The 17,173-nt window shown below is 36.9% G+C and overlaps 1 protein-coding gene across 1 annotated transcript in view; it reads right to left on the bottom strand.

Moving 5' to 3' along the window:
* The window catches only part of CATSPERT (catsper channel auxiliary subunit tau), a 105,867-nt gene that overhangs the window by 49,989 nt on the left and 38,705 nt on the right, over positions 1-17,173 (bottom strand). The window contains 2 exon segments of the mRNA XM_020970540.2: positions 7,357-7,497; positions 8,695-8,774. Coding sequence (XP_020826199.2) covers positions 7,357-7,497; positions 8,695-8,774 — 221 coding nt within the window.

Raw genomic sequence — 17,173 nt, 5'->3', positions numbered from 1 at the left:
TTAAAGATGTAGCTTCAACATATTAATGGGTTGACTATCAGCTATTTGCTATATGTCAGAAGGTCCAGAACATGGGTAGTTTTAATTTATAAGTAAAGGATAAATGAAATATTAACTGTTAGAGAAAGATATTCAAGCCCTAAGCTGCGGTTAGTGAAATTTTGTTATTTAAGGTATAAATTCCTGGTACTATAATTTACTATTGTTTTGAGATTTGATTACCTGGAGAGTTTGTCTCAATTGCCATGAAGCCAATAGTAGAAAATAGCAAGTGCTGCAGTCTGGGAACTACCAAAGGTGGATGTCTATGTCTGGGAAAAGTTTGGGGGATGACCTCAGACACAGCCTATGTAGGATCTCCTGACTCTATTTCCCCATTGTGCTGTTTCCTTTCTTTTTTCATTTTTAAAATTTGGTATTTTTTTTCCCCAGTTACATGTGAAAACAATTTTTTAACATTCTTTTTTAAAACTTTTGAGTTCCAAATTCTCTCCCTTCTTTCCTCCCTACCCCACCCAACCCCACCCCCTTTGAGAAGGCAATTTGATATAGGTTACACATGTGTAGTCACGTAAAACATTTCCAGAATAGTCATGTTGTAAAAGAAAACATAGACCAAAAAAACACCTCAAGAAAAATAAAGTTTAAAAAAAACTATGTTCAATCTATATTCAGATACTATCACTTCTTTCTCTGGGGATGGATACCATTTTTCATTATACATTCTTCAGAGTTGTCTTGGATCATTGTATTGTTGAGAATAACTGATCACAGGTGATTATCTTATAATATGGCTGTTCCTTTGTACACAGTACATTTCAATTTGCATCAGCCCATGCAAGTGTTTCCAAGTTTTTCTGAGAGCATCCTGTTCATCATATCCTACAATACAATAGTATTCCATCATAATCACATACCACAACTTGTTCAGCCATTCCCCAAATGACGGGTATCACCTCAATTTCTAATTCTCTGCCCTGAAAAAAGAGCCACTATAAATATAGGTCCTTTTCCCTTTTTTTTTTTAATTTGGCATCTTATTTTTTCCACAGCTACATGTAAAAAACAATTTTTAACCTTCATTTTTAAAACTTTGAGTTCCAAATTCTCTCCCTTCCTCTCTCCCTACGCCCCCTTATTGAGAAGGTGGGCAATTTGATATAGGTTATACATGTGTAGTTATACAAAACACTTCCATAACAATTATGTTGGGAAAGACTATTTCCCTCCATCCTATCCTGTCCCTCATTTATTCTATTGTCTCCTTTCATCCTGTCCCTCCTCAAAAGTGTTTGCTTCTGATTACCCCCTCCCCCAATCTACCTTCCCTTCTATCACTCCTTCATCTTATCTCCTTCCCCCCCTACTTTCCTGTAGGGTAAGATGGATTTCTATACCCAATTGAGTTGTGTACGCTATTCCCTCTTTAAGCCAATTATGAAGAGAGTAAGGTTTACTCATTCTCTCTCACCTCCCCCCTCTTCCCCTCCATTGTAAAAGCTTTTTCTTGCCTCTTTTATGTGAGATAATTTGCCCCATTCTATATCTTTCTCTTTCTCCCAGTACATTCCTTTCTTACCGCCTAATTTTATTTTTTAGATATCATTCCTTCATATTCAACTCACACCAGTGCCCTCTGCCTATATATACTCCTTCTAGCTGTCCTAATAATGAGAAAGGTCTTATTACCTATTACCTTATTAAACTTACAAATATCATCTTCCCATGTAGGAATGTAAACAGTGTAATTTTAATAAGTCTCTCATGATTTCTCTTTCCTGTTTACCTTTTCATGCTTCTCTTGAGTCTTACATTAGAAAGTCAAATTTTCTATTTAGCTCTGGTGTTTTCACAAGAGTGCATTACATTTCTCTACCCCATTAAATATCAATTTTTTTCCCCTCATGGATTTAACTCAGTTTGGCTAGGTAGGTGATTCTTGATGTTAATCCTAGCTCCTCTGACCTCCAGAATATCATACTCCAAGTCCTCTGATCCCTTAATGTAGAAGCTGCTAAATCTTGTGCTATCCTGATTGCCGTTCCACAGTACTTGAATTGTTTCTTCCTGGCTGCTTGCAATATTTTTTCCTTGACCTGGGAACTCTGGAATTTGGCTGTAATATTCCTGGGAGTTTTCATTCTCTTTCAGACACACTTCCCCATTAGGTCCCCTCAAGGAACTAACCCCCTGGGCAACATCTTGTCCTGGCCCAACTGGCCTCTCCTGGAATCTTGGCTTCTACTTGCCTCTCCATTATTGTTCATAAAGGTAGGGCTTCTTTCAGACACCCCCTCCCCTTGGCCGAAAGGGGGAAATGTCAAGATATTAGGAGACACTCTGTTTTCCAGAGCTAAGGCCCAGCAAGCAAGCTGTGCCCTGAGCTTGGCAGAACAACAATCCCTTGCACTTGATCTCTGGATGATCTCAGCCCTAGTAAAATCCCAGTATTGTTTCTTACCAGCATCAGGTGGTCTCTGAGCTTGGACAAGCATGTGGTACCATGTTCCCATCATGAAGTCCTGCTATGATTCAAACTTGTCACCCTGGTGCCGTTACCCTTCATTGTCAGGGCTACAGCTCACTGTGCAGCCACTGGTATAAGTACTGATATCTCCACACTGGAAGGGGCGGGGCTCTGACACATGTGTCCTTGCTTACATGCCATTTTCCTCACTCTGAAATTAAATTTCTGTTTAATTCCTGATTCTTCTGTCTCCAGTCTGCTTTGTTTGGCGCCAGCCACCACAGGTTAGAGACCAGTGCCAATCTGATTGACAATTATTATCAGGTGGTCAAATAAGAAAGCATAGGTAACTAATACTGTTTTCAACGAATGGTTTTCAAGTGATTTTAGCCCAGCTGTTGAAAAATGTGTCAAGGACAATAAAATCTTTTAAAGCATTACTAGTTTTAGATAATGGCCAAGGTCATCCAACTATACTTAATTCACTGAGTGAGAATATAACCATGCAAATTCACTGAGATGTCAATAATTGCAACTACCAGTGTATGAAAATTTAAAGAAGCAGAAAACAGTTCAGTCTATGCCATCAAAATATTTTAAATAATCATAATGATATTTTTGTCATGCAGTTAGTATAGAATTAACTTTAAGTAGGATATTTAGTAATTTTTTAATTTTTGCTTTCTGTTAACTACTCTATTACATTGTAATAAACTTTTTTCTTGCCTCTTGCTATTAATAAATAGATTAACTTATGGTTTAAAATGTTCAGTGTACATTTCCTTTGAGCTGGAAGCAATTATCATATTTTACATGTACTTATAATTTTGAAAAGTGCGAAGCTGATGGGAATTCAAATAATGCAACCACTTCATGGGATTCATTATTCAACCAGATTGGGAACTAGCAGTACGTCAATTCAAATAAACAAACATTTATTAAGCACTTACTACACAAGCAAAACACTGTTGCTTGGCTGTGAGAATGCCACCAAAATAGTCTCCTCCCTTAATAAGCTTGCACTGACATATAACACACAGAAAATAAAGACACTAGAATGAAAATTAAGGAAGGAGAGAACATTAAGGACTGTGGTTCCCTCCTTAATGGCTAGTCTTTTTTCCCATATTGGCCTTCAGATGAGGTGAGATAAACAATAACCATCGCTCTTCCTCACAGCATCTAAGAGTAACATGGTTGACTCTGAGCAGATTTTCAGGGCCAGGTCTGTTACATGTTCCATTCAAGATTATTAGACAACCCAATAGGGTCATGGAAGGAGTAAATTGTCTTTGCCTTCGGCTAGAGAAAACTGTTTCTTCCCCTCCTCCACCCCAACAATGTTTAGGGGCCCAGGTACTAGCCCCCTAGTTCCATTTAACCACTTAACACCAATTGGCTTTTACAAAGGGACATTTACTTCACAGGGGTAGGTAGGCGGCACAGTGGGAGAGTGACAGTCCTGGAGTTAGGAAGACTTGAGTTCAAATGTGGCCTCCTTGCTGTGTGACCCTGGGTAAGTCATTTAACTCTGTTTGACTCAGTTTCCTCATCTGTAAAATGAGCTGGAGAAGGAAATAGCAAGCCACTCCAGTATCTTTGCCAAGAAAACCCCAAATGGGGTCACGAAGAGTCAGACACAACTGAAAATGACTGAACAAAAATATTTACTTCACAGATAATAGAGTTATTTGTTCAAATGTACAAATATTTCCTCCAATTCCCCAGGGACATAATCCTCCCTACTCTGCTTTATTCCTGGGTAGTTGGGCAGAAATTAAGCTCAAAACTTAGCACAGGTAGGACATGGCACTAGTTCTACCAAGTTCATATCCAGATGCAGCATGACTGGTGGTGAATCCTTCTGCTGGGCTAAAGCCCCAAAGGCTGCTTCAGACTCCGTGCTTCTTAGGGCATTATTGCTGTGCTGCTGGGCCATGTCCAGTTGTCCTGATCTGTATCTGGCTACTGGACCCATATGGCTCTGGAGAAGAAAGTGAGGCTGGTGACTCTGCACCCTCACTTAAATCCAATTCACTTGCAAGTTATGGCATCATCTTCCTGATATCATGGTCCTCTTAGAGAATGAAGGGCAAACCACATACCACACCATTGCTGTGCTGGATGATTAACCTGGTGCGGACTCTTACTTCTGGCTTCCCACGGCTTGTTCTGATCTTCTAACTACCAAGATTGGAGACTACATGCCGTTCACTAGTCACCAAGAGCAAAGGAGTCACCATGATACATTGGATTGAATGAGGCAGAGACCATAGTTGAAGTTGGCAAGCCTTTTAAAATGCCTACATGGCCAATCAAAAAACCTCTTCTTCAATACATATTTAGCCAACCAGAACCAGGTATGGAATGTTCACACCTGTTTCAGTCTCTCCAAGGTACTTCCCTTGCATGACATCACATTTTTCCTAAAAGCAGCACCTTAGCATTGTCCATATGGACATGCCCTATTGGCAAGGTGATGCCGTCTGCACATGTTCAGATCTTCCAAAATATAAACATTTAGTCATCACTTATTTTTTTTAAATTTACTCTTTTTTGCCTTAGGAGTCTACTTCATGGTCAACTTGTGGTCAAAGGCCATGTCTAACTCTCTTTTTTGTTTTTTTTGTTTTTTTCTGGAGGAAAGAATGGAAGTATCTGATAGTATTAAGGAAACATCTTTTCTCATGAAGGAGTTTGTTCAGTTTTTACAGAACAGGCAAATTTGGGTAGTTAGTTTCTTTAGCTTTTCAAAATATCACATGTCCTAGTTGAGTGATGCTACACTGTTCAAACTGATGCTCTTTGCTATGTTATTTTCTTACTCCAGCTAATTAGAAAATTCTCTCTTTGATACTGAAGCTTTGGAATTTAGTAAATGCTTTTCTGGTTAAGGTAAACTTGGAGTGATGGTGTTCTACAGAGTCTACCCTTTGTTTCCAATACTTCTGAATAATTTTCTTGTATGACTTTCTAGGATGTGGTACTCAGATCTTTTCCTTCCTCACACTGTTTAGATGTCAATAAACTCTCAGGTTTTCTTATCTGTTGTTTTGATAACAGGAATCTTAATTTATTCTAGTTATGCCATTTATATTTATGTTTTTTGTTCTGCCATTATGAGACACGGGAGATACTGGCATAGAACCACCCAGCATGGTGTGCCCACGTGAAAGAAAGCACTGTGCTCTATGAGCAAAGTAGAATTGCAGTAGCTCAAAAGAAACATGAGATATGCAAATTTAAAAACCTCTCCCTTTCAAATGTTCAAATGGACTATTTGTGCCCAACCTATGGTAGAGCCTTCTAAGTTTGTGTTGGTCTGCTCAGTCACAGTCAGACACACTGTACACTAACCACAACCTAAGGATGTCATTTTGGTTCTTTTTGAGTACAAAAGACAATAACCAACCAATGTTTTGCCATTTCTGTATTTTTGTCTTCCATATGAGACATTGCATTCTCAGAGAATCTACTGATTTATAAAGATTACCCACCAAATGTTCAAAAGTTGTTAAGTCTCATTTTTGTATTTTTATGTCATTGCCCATGCCTCATATTTTATAGGTACTAGATTTTTTTATCAATCAATGAATTTTTTTTTAACAATTCTGAATGTTTTTAGTGTTGGTTTATTTTTTTTCTTCTAGGGTTCTAGTTGTATGTCTTTTCCTTTTGAAGGCTGGACTTCACTTTCATTTACCCTATAACATTATTTTCGATGAAGATTTCTTTCCTTTCCCCTCTACTTTTGGTTGTTTTTTAAAATTTTATTAAGCACATTTATGACTTTCTGAAGTGACTGAGTACTGGGTACAGTTAGGACCACTCAGTCATCTTGCTAAAACTTCATAGAAGGATTTTTCTCCTTTGTTTTGATTTTATCTTTTAAAGAAAAGATCATTTATCTCCTTTCTTTCTATAGTATATAGCATTTGTAAAGGAAGTTTGTGTGAAATTTTTGCGATGCTACCCATTCTCAAAACAATATATTAAAATCTTATTTTTTTTAACCAGTAAATTCTAAGATGGAAGTACATCTACCTGCTGACTCTATTGATAAGAATATGTCACTAAAATAAGACCAACCCTGGGAACTCAGCCTTAATTATTCCACTTCCTTTAAGTTATTTTCTTTAAAAGAGATTAATGGAGGCAGGGACCAAGGGGAAAATTGTTTGATTATATTAACTGAAGTTGAGGTAAGTGTATCTAACTTGCTGGTAACTAAAGAGTGAAAGGGGTTGGGATAAGCCTACTCTTCCTGTAACTCATTAGAAATATTAGTGTAAGAGGGATAGGCCTTATCTTAAGTTGCTATAGACCTATGTACTTAGGACAGTTTTCACTGTGACCCCCATCTCTGAATTTTTTTATGTGTCACCATAAGATATGACCAACCCCAAGCCTTTTGGGTATAATAGCAACAGCTAGGTAGTCCTGTTTCTTCTATTCCATTGGCAAAGTTTTATATTTTCTTATTTCCTACTTGTTACCTTTTCTTATCTCAACAGTATTTTCTTTTCTCCACAAAGATACATTCACAGAATATTAGAATAGGAAAGGACTTCAGTGATGATCTTAATCCAGTCCCCTCATTTTATAGAAGAGGAAATTGAGTTACATACAATTGAATTACTTTGCCAAAATCGCACAGCCAGTTAGTGGCAGAACTAGAAACGAAGTAAACTGACTCTCAGTCCAATGCTTTTTGATTCCATCACACCACTATCCCTCTAACATCACCAGTCACTGACTGATCTAGCAAAAAATAGAGCAAATAAAATACAAGAAGAGTGATTATTCCTAGAATTCCATATCTCAGAGGCAGATAAATTATTGTACAAGACAAATATGTAGATTAAAAAAGGGAGGAATTGTTTTCTTGCCTGTCCCGAGGTTGTTGCTGAAGTTTTTCAAGTCGTACGGGAGATGATGCTTGGGTTGGTTTTGGCTGAGTCCCAATAGTAACATTCAAGTCTGGTGACAGGAATGCTGGATATTCTATTAGTTGCGGTGTCATAACATTTCTACAAAGTAGAAATGCAGTTAAGTATCTAAAATATGTTTTCTGCAAAATGTGCACAATTCTGAAACCAATACTCCTCATTTCCTCCCTATCTCCATTATCATGCCAGCTCCTTTATCTATCCCTAGACTAGTAGTGAGTGAGGTTAGAAGAAGGTCTATGATTCTAAAGGGGATGAGACCTCTCAGTCCTCCAGAGTTTTCTTCTGTTTGCAAGAAAGCAAGCTCAGGGAAAACAGCCACAGCAAAGGAGATAAAAGGCATGAATTTCTTTGTGAAAAATAGGTAATTCACTGCTATCGCTTTGCTTTAGATCAACAGAAAATGACTGGAGCAGGAAAAGGTTTCTATAGCTTTTGTCAGTAAAGAAGGGTAACTAAGTTTCTCTCCTACCTAAGTGCAAGCCCTCAGCACTGGCGGCCATAAGCAGGAGAAGTTTTACTATTTAAAATTTTTATTTTTTTTTGCGAATATTGTACATGGAAAGGAAAATAATTCCCATAAAAATCTCATTTCCCCAATCCAACATCCACAAATTTCAAGGAGGTTTATATTTTTAATATACATCAAATCAACCTCCTGCTTTTTAGCCCTTGCTTGTGCACTTAAGGCTACCTGCCTCATGCTGTTCATTTCCATTTCAGGTATATGGTTTTGAATTGAAAAGCTTCCCAGTATAACGCTAGGTTTTCTTGAATCCCTATTTATTTTTTGTACCTAATTTCTCCTCCTTCATGCTTGTGTCTTTAATGCTTCAACCAAATGTTATTCATGTCTTCTCTTTTTTTCAGATCAAGTTCCATTACTCTCCCTGAAATATGTACCTCCTTTCACTTCTGAATATCCTTCTGAGTCACTCTAAACATGAATTCTTTTTCCCTGATTCCCTCTTCTTATTGTTCAACAATATTATATACTAAATGTTTTCAAATTTCATATTCAGTTTTCTTTGAATTCTCAAATGAGTTAATATGTAAAGTGCTGTGCAAATCTTAAAGTGCTATATAAATATTAGCTATTCACTTTGTTTTCATTTAATTCACATTGTAATTAATTTAATTCACAATTTTAATTCACATTTCAATATAAGTTGGTATATAAAGGCATCTAATACTTATCAAATTATTGGGATTCCTGAAGCCATCTTAAAAATAGCTTTTTAATTTATCAATGAATAAAAATTTTTCAAAAGCACTTACGTTAGAGGGTCTGTTCTTTCTACAGGTGGGGGAATATGCATAAACATGGATGGCTGAATCAACTTCTGAAGTGGTTTTAACTGAAAAATACAAATTAATTTTAACAATAAATAATTAGTACCTTCATTTAACCTGATTAGGCAACGTGATGAGGTACAATAGACTTGGAGTCAGAAGACAAATCATTTTCCTCCTTCATAAAAATGAGGGGGTTGGACTAGACAATATTTGAGGTCCCTTTTAACTATAATAGTCTACAAGTACACACAGCAGATGCACACAGAAAAAACTCTTACTGGCAGAATCTAAGTACTTCCAAGGAAATTCAGACCTAAGACCCCAATCACGCATGAGCAAAATTCTAGGGCACAAATAGGTTGTGAATAGGGCCTGCTGAGAGAAAAAGCTATGAGAAAGGTAGGGGAGCTTTCAGATGATGGCAATGAAAGGAACAGGAAGCAATAATAGAAATACAGTGGTTGCCTGGCAAAGATTCCTGAGCCAAGCCAGAAATTATTACCGCTGAATGGCAGGTTACATTAAGAACTAAAATGAAACACAGAGTAGAAGTGCAGACACAAGAGCAAAGAAGTAAGTCAAAGCTCTTGAGAGAAGCAGGCAAGAAGTGAAACCTTTCAGATGGTCCCTTTCATTGAGGTTCTCAAATTCAGTCATTTTATTGGGACTTCCCCTATTGGTCCTGTGAGATTTGGGGGGAGGTAGGAATTGTAAGCCCTCTGAAGGGAGAAAGGAAGGGCTGAATATTAACTCGAATGGGAAATTAAAAGATTATATTGTGAAAGCTGCTAAAATGTTAGAGAAGCCAGGTGGCGCAGTGGATAGAGAGCTTGGCCTGAAGTCTGGAGAAGCTGAGTTTAAATCTCACTTCAGGCTTTTATTACCTATGCCACCCTGCCATAGTCACAAGTCTGTCTGCCTCAGTTTTCTCAACCGTAAAATGAGAATATTCACAGCACAACAGGGTTATTGAGAGGGTGAACTGAAACAATATGCGTACAGAGTTTAGCATAGTGCCTGGAACATAGTAGGTGCTAATTTAAACGTTTATTCCTTTCTTCTTCCCCTCTTAGATCCTCCTCTGTCCTTTAATAAAAACGTGTTCTGTGTTATATTCCTTGTTAGCTTGATGTTTATAGGAGAACTGAGCACTTGTAGGGGAAACTTAGAAATGCACCTAATTCAGATATTCCCAAGAATATTCTAGATTGGAGCTGAATTATCCATAAAGTCATCATTAAAAAGACTTTAAAATTAAACCTGGCCCTTAGGAATACACATGGTTATATCCAACAGAGCCTTAGGTCATACCCAAAACTTTTTTAAAAAAGGAAAGAAGATGAGGGTGGAATGAAAGACTAGTACACTTTTTAATATTTTGCTGTCTTTGTTGAAGGATGATACTTTATTATCTTCTAATGGCAAAATCCTAAGCTGAAACCAAGACTGTGGAAGACTTTAGAGCACCTCCCTATAGAGGCCCTGCCTAATACCCTGGGATCATTATACTTTTCTTGTCCAACCCTAAGTACTGCTTTTTAAACCACGTATAAAAATCTCCCAAAAATCTCTTATCCAGTGGCTTATTCATTTGGCCTAATCTACAGCACAGCTTTAGATTGCAATTCTTTGAGAAAAGAGCTTTTTCTGGGTTAAGGAACTGGTCTTTAGAAAATGAGAATTCTGATAGGGAGAAAAGGGGACAAGAGAGCAGGGGGATGATAGAGAGGAGGGCAGATTGGGAAAGGGGGTAATCAGAAGCAAATGCTTCTGAGGAGAGACAGGGTCAAAAGAAAGAACAGAATAAATGGGGGGGGCAGGATAGGATTAAGGAAAATAGAGTTAGTTTTTCACAACATGTCTACTGTGGAAGTGTTTTGAATAACTGCACATGTATAACCTATATTGAGTTGCCTGCCTTTTCAATGAGGGTGATGGGGAGGGAGAAAGGGAGAAAATTTGGAACCCAAAGTTTTAAAAACATGTTTAAAAAAATGTTTTCACATGCAACTGGAAAATGAGAAATACAGGAAATGGGGTACAGAAATCTATCCTGCCCTACAGGAAAATAGAAGGGGAAGGGGATAAGAGAAGGGGGGGAGAGATAGAAGAGAGGGCAGTCTAGGGGAAGGGGTATTCAGAATGCATACCATCTTGGGGTGGGGGGAGGGGCAAGATGGGGTGAAAATTTGGAACTCAAAATCTTGTGGAAGCAAATGTTGAAAACTAAAAATAAATAAATTTATATTAAAAAAAGAAAATGAGAATTCTGGGCAAGGATAAGAAATAAAGTACAAGGGGGAAAAAATGAAAAAATGACACAAAGTTGTGGTGTGCTAGATTTGCCTGTGTGTTATTCAGCAGTACTAGTACCATAACTTGCTTCTAATTCAAAATTTTGTAATCAAACATTAATGCCAAACTGTGTCAATTTTAAGAATGTATATAATAGATATCTGTATTTATATAAGACTAGGAACTGAAGAGAGAATCTAAAAATGTTCAGTTGTATTTTCTAAATAAGAAAGATTGATGGATTATGCTACTCTGACCAAGGGATATTTAAATATAGTCAATTCAGTACTTTGACAGATCTTTGATCTCACTGATGCGAGTTCTCCCTTTTAGTCATTATGATTAAAAGAGAAAAAAGCTAATTTGAAATTTGAAATTATCAAATCCCTATACCAGAAGTTGTTAATTGTGAGGTGATTTCACTTCATCCATTGTCACTAGAACCCTTAAATTTTTTATTATGAATCTAATAATCACTAATAAATATAGACAGGTCAAAAGAACAAACAGTATTAAAAACAGCAAAGAAAATTGTATAAGAAATGTGATCTTCTGTTACACAGTTTTTAAAAAGTTATCTATATAGATATAGTTTAACAAGGCAATAACAAAATTTCTATATTCCCTTCCACATTTTTGGAATTTCCCCTTCTGTGCTTTAAAAAAGTTTTATTGATGCTCTTGCTTTTTCATTTCTATCACTACCTCTATTTTTCATGTCTATCACTGTCACTATATTAAAGTATCTTCTTCTCACCAAACAGAATCCCTCCTTTGTTACAACTATGTATAGAAAAGTAAAACAAGCTAACACAGTGGTCATATCTGAGAATTCATGTCTCATTCTACGCCTCTAGTTCATCGCTTCTCAGCCAAGAGACTGCAGGTATGTTTCCTCTCCAGCCTTTTGAAGTTGTGACTGGCCACTGCTTTGGTTAGAGTTCTGAAGTCTAAGTTGTTCACACCTCACATTATTACTGGGGTCAATGCATAAATTGTTCTCCTGGTTTTGCTCATTTCACTTTATTATTAATTTTTATAAATCTTTCCATATTTTTCTGAATCTATCATAGTCATAATTTCCTATGGCATAATAACATTCCAAAACATTAATATACCACAATTTGTTCAGCCATTCCCTAATTGACACCTGTTTTGTTTCTGCTTCTTTGCCAGAACAAAAAGTGCTGCTATAAATATTCTTGTACATCTGTGCTCTTTCCCTGTGTCCTTCATTTTCTTAGGGTATACACTTAAAATAGCATTATTACTGGTTCAAAGGGTATGTATAGTTGAAAGACTTTGGGGGTATAATTACAAATTGCTTTCCAGAATAGTCAAAACAATTCACAGATCCAGCAACAGTCATTAGCGTATCTGTCCTCCTACAAGACCTCCAAAAACTGCTATTTTCTTTTGCTTCCATCTTTTTCTAACTGATGAGTGTGAAATAGAATCTCAGAATTGTTTTAACTTGCATTTCTCTTAGTGATATTTTTCACAGGTTTGGTGATATAATTTATTGTTCAGTTGTTTCAGTCATATCTGACTCTTTGCGGCCCCATTTGGGGTTTTCTTGGCAAAGATATTGGAATGCCATTTCCTTCTCCAACTCATTTTACAGATGAGGAAACTGAGGCAAACAGGATTAAGTGACTTGCCTAGAGTCACACAGCTAGGAAATGTTTTAGGTCAAATTTAAACTTAGGAACACGAGTCTTCCTCACTTCAGGCTGGTCACTGTATTCTCTGTGCCACCTGGCTGCTCCTGTTGCTATCATGTGTTTTTTCATTTGAGAATTGTCTAATCCTATCCTTTAACGATTTATCTTTTGAGGAATAGTTCTTGTTCTTATGTATTTGTACCAATTCCTTATATATCTTGGATATTAAACTTTTATCAGGAAAATTTGCTGTCAGGATTTTTCTCAATTGTTTTCCTTCTGGCTCTATATGTATTTATTATGTGTGTGTAGAAAGTTTTTGGTTTTATACACTTAAAGTTGTCCATTGTAAGACTGTAAAGATGTGGTCTGGAGTGGGAAGTCATTTTTCTATAATCTGCACCTAGATGACATCATCAGGAGAACACTGGAGCTAAAGAGATGGAGTTTTACAGCAGTGAATCTTAGAGAATGAGGATGCTGAATAACTATGGGAAATGAAGATGCCTACACCTGGTACTTATTCCCTAGGCCCATTTAAGGGCATTAGGGCTGTAGTGGGACATAGAATAGTTGGAAATTGGCCTGGGTGTGGTAAATGAAGGAGTGTAAATAGAGAGATAGAGTTGTGGGGGAGTAAACTTAAAGAATCAGGTATTGTGTGGGAGGAAGATATTGAGTATTTAGCAATTCATGGTATTTAATTAGGTAACTTGGAGGAAGTAGAGAATGATGGAGTGGAAAAGAATATTAAGTGTATGATATGGAAGAGCAAGAGAAAGTAAGCCTGGGAAAGATATAGTGACAGGCTATAAAACAGATTCCATCTCACATCATTTACTGAAACACACATTCTAAGTTCCCTCTATCCTGTTTTGGAAAAGTGTGTCCCAGCTTAAGGGTACCTAGACCTGAGAGTGTTCAGAACTAAGAATTCAATTAAAAAATTAAACAATTAAAAATGGAAAAAATGTGTTAAATGCATATAACCAAGGCTAAGGCATTGTGAATACAAAGACCAAAAAGAAAAAAATCCCTGCCTTCAAGGTGCTAGGGATATAGTTTTAATTCTTCCAGTGCTATGTCAACTGATTAATCACTGAACACAGCAAATTAAGAGTGCCAAAATTTAAATAATGTTCCTAAAAAGGCTAAAAAAATTTTTTTGTTTGCTTTGAACCTTATCAATAAGGAAAAAAGTATTTGACAGAAATAATGACAAAGGTCTACAGGTTCTCAGGACCTCAAGGGGTGGGGGAAAAGACACCTACAGAAGAGACAGAGCCAAAAACAATATAAATTGGATGGGCCCCTAAAAGGGACATGGGATGATATTGAGGCCATATCATCACTCAGAAATGATATCCCTTGGCTAAAGTGGAGCTAACTGTAACTACTACAAGGTGCTTTCTACAACCAATCAAGGGATATCTATGATGTATATTATTTTTTTAATTTTATTAATTTATTTTGATTTATCAATAATCACTTCCATATGCTTTTGAGTTCAAAACTTTTCTCCCCCTTCCTCCCCACCACCCTCCCCAAGACGGCACACAATCTGATATAGGCTATACATTTATATTCCTATTAAACATATTTTCACATTAGTGGTGTTGTAAGTAAAAATTAATACCAATAGGAGGAACCATCAGAAAGAGGAAACAAAACTCAAGAGAAGAGAAAAAAATAGCAATTCAACTTTCATAGTTCTTTCTTTGGATGTGGATAGCATTTTCCATCATGAGGCCTTTGGAGATGTCTTAGATCCTTGTATCTCTGGGAAGGGTTAAGTTTATCAATATTAGTCATGGCACAGCATGGCTGCTATTCGGGTACAACGTTCTCTTGGTTCTGCTCATTTCACTCAGCATCAGATCATACAAGTCTTTCCAGGTTTTTCTGAAGTCTGCTTGCTCATCATTTCTGATAGCATAATAGTATTCCATTACATTCATATACCACAACTTGCTCAGCCATTCCCCAACTGATGGGCATCCTCCCAATTTCCAATTCTTTGCCACCATGAAAAGAGCTGCTATGAATATTTTTGTACATATGGGTCCTTCTCCCATTTGTATGATCTCTTTGGGATATAGCTCTAGAAGTGCTATTGCTGGGTCAAAGAGTATGCACATTGTTATAGCCCTTTGGGCATAGTTCCAAATTGTTCTCCAAAATGGTTGAATCATTTCACAACTCCACAACAATGCATTTAGTGTTCCAGTTTTCCCACATATGATGTATATTCTTCAGGAGCTCTTTATTCTTCTCTTAACCCTCAGTCTGCAACTAGAGCAGCTCTGAGAAGTGTCCCAGGTCCTTGGTTGCCTTCACCAGCACTGCCCACTCCTTTTGCAGGAGGATATGAGTCATGAAGGCCAGGATGAACCATTCAAGGCTCACCTGTAGATGTGTAGAGACAGAGAGATAAAAAGTCTTTATCTATGACCTCCTGGAATAAGTTATTCCATATTTAAACTAGCTAGCAGTCACATCCATCTTTCCATGTTTGTATTTACCTTTACCCAGGTCTTCTACAAAGTAAACCACAGAGGAAAAGCAAAGTTGCTGTCTTCTGTACATTCAGGGCCAACAACAGATTAGCAATCTTTTGTTTTCTCTCCCAGAAAGACACAAGATGTCCGCCTCCTATTTCCAAAGTCATTGGCAGAGAGATACATTCTGATTTAATTAATTTTTTTTAAGGCAATTGGGGTTAAATGACTTGCCCAGGGTCACACAGCTAGTAAGTGTCAAGTGTTTGGTCTGAGGCCGGATTTGAATTCAGGTACTCCTGACTTCAGGGCCAGTGCTCTATACAGTGTGCCACCTAGCTGCCCCTGAATTGATTTTTAATGTATATCATTACTATTTACATTACTATTTATATTGCCTGTGTTCAGAGCTCACTTGGCTGACAGAGGAAACTGTTAGAAGGTATCATTAGAAGTTAGATAACATTAGATGTGTTAGAAGTCAGTCAGTGTCTCTCCCTGCCCTCAAGTGTGGCCCTTTGACTGACTCCCAACTTCAAATGTGGCCCTCTAGGTCTTTAAGTGCAAGCCCTTCGACTGACTCAAATCCCAATTTGTTCTATGAAGTCTGGAATCAATCAAAGGGCCTGCACTTGAGGACCTAAAGGGCCACATGTGGCCTCAAGGTTGCAGGTTCCCCACCCCTGATATTAGACCAACAGCTTACAACATACAGAGATGAGATAAAAAATGGGTATATGATTTAGACATAAATGATGATATCATAAGCAAATTAAGGGAGGATGGGAAAATTTTACCCCTCAGATCTATGGATAAGTAAGAATTTATGATCAAATAAGAGACAGAGAGCATTACAGGATGTAAGATGAAAGATTTTGATTACATTAAATTAAAAAAACTTTTTCACAAATAAAACCAATGCAACAGAGAATAGAAAGAAAGCAGGAAATTGTTCTCTGATAAAGCCTACTTTATAGAGAACTGATTCAAATATATAGAGATATATATAGAGAGAACTGAATCAAATTTATAAGAATATGAGTCATTCCCCAACTGATAAATGGTCAAAAGATATGAACAGGCAGCTTTTTGATTAAGAAATACATGAAAAATGCTCTAAATCACTATTGATTAGAAATACAAATTAAAACAATTCTGAGGTACTACCTCACATCTATCAGATTGTCTAGTATGTCAGAAAAGAAAAATGACAAATGTTGGAGGGGATGTGGAAAAATTGGGACACTAATGTCCTGTTGGTGGAGTTAACTGATACAACCATTCTGGAGAGCAATTTAGAATTATACCCAAAAGGCTATAAAATTGTGCATATCCTTTGACCCAGCAATACCACCACTAGGTCTGTATTCCAAAGAGATCAAAGAAAAATGAAAAGGACCTATAGGTACAAAAATATTTATAGCTGCTCTTTTTGTGGTGGCAAAGAATTGGAAATTGAGGTGATGCACAATAACTGGGGAATGGCTGAACAAGTTGTTTTATATGGTTGTGATGGGATATTATTGTGCTTTAAGAAATGACAAGCAGGATGCTTTAAGAAAAACCTGGGAAGACTTATATGAACTGATGCAAAGTAAATGAGCAAGAACCAGGAGAATATTGTACACAGTAACAGCAATATTGTATGATGATCAATCATGAATGGTTTAGCTATTCTCAGCAATACAATGATTCAAGACAATCCCAAAAAATCTATGATAAAAAAGGGTATTCACCTACAGAGAAAGAACTGATGGAGTTTGAATGCAGATTGAAGGATATTTTTTTATTTTGTTTTTCTTTTGTGTGTGTGTGTGTGTGGTTTTTTTTTTGTAACATGGCTAATATGGAAACACATTCTGCATGACTTCATACATCCAATCTACATCAAATTGATGGTCTTCTCAAGGAGGGTGAGGGAGAGAATTTGGAAATTAAAAACTTCAAATAAAGAAATGTTCAAATGATTTTTTCATATAATTGAGAAAAAATCAAATAAGAGAA

Source organism: Phascolarctos cinereus, unplaced genomic scaffold (assembly GCF_003287225.1).
Source record: "Phascolarctos cinereus isolate Bilbo 61053 unplaced genomic scaffold, phaCin_HiC Scaffold_7;HRSCAF=346, whole genome shotgun sequence".
Lineage (NCBI taxonomy): Eukaryota > Metazoa > Chordata > Mammalia > Diprotodontia > Phascolarctidae > Phascolarctos > Phascolarctos cinereus.
The sequence above is the reverse complement of the archived record's forward strand: the minus strand, read 5'-3'. Positions and strand labels throughout refer to the sequence as shown.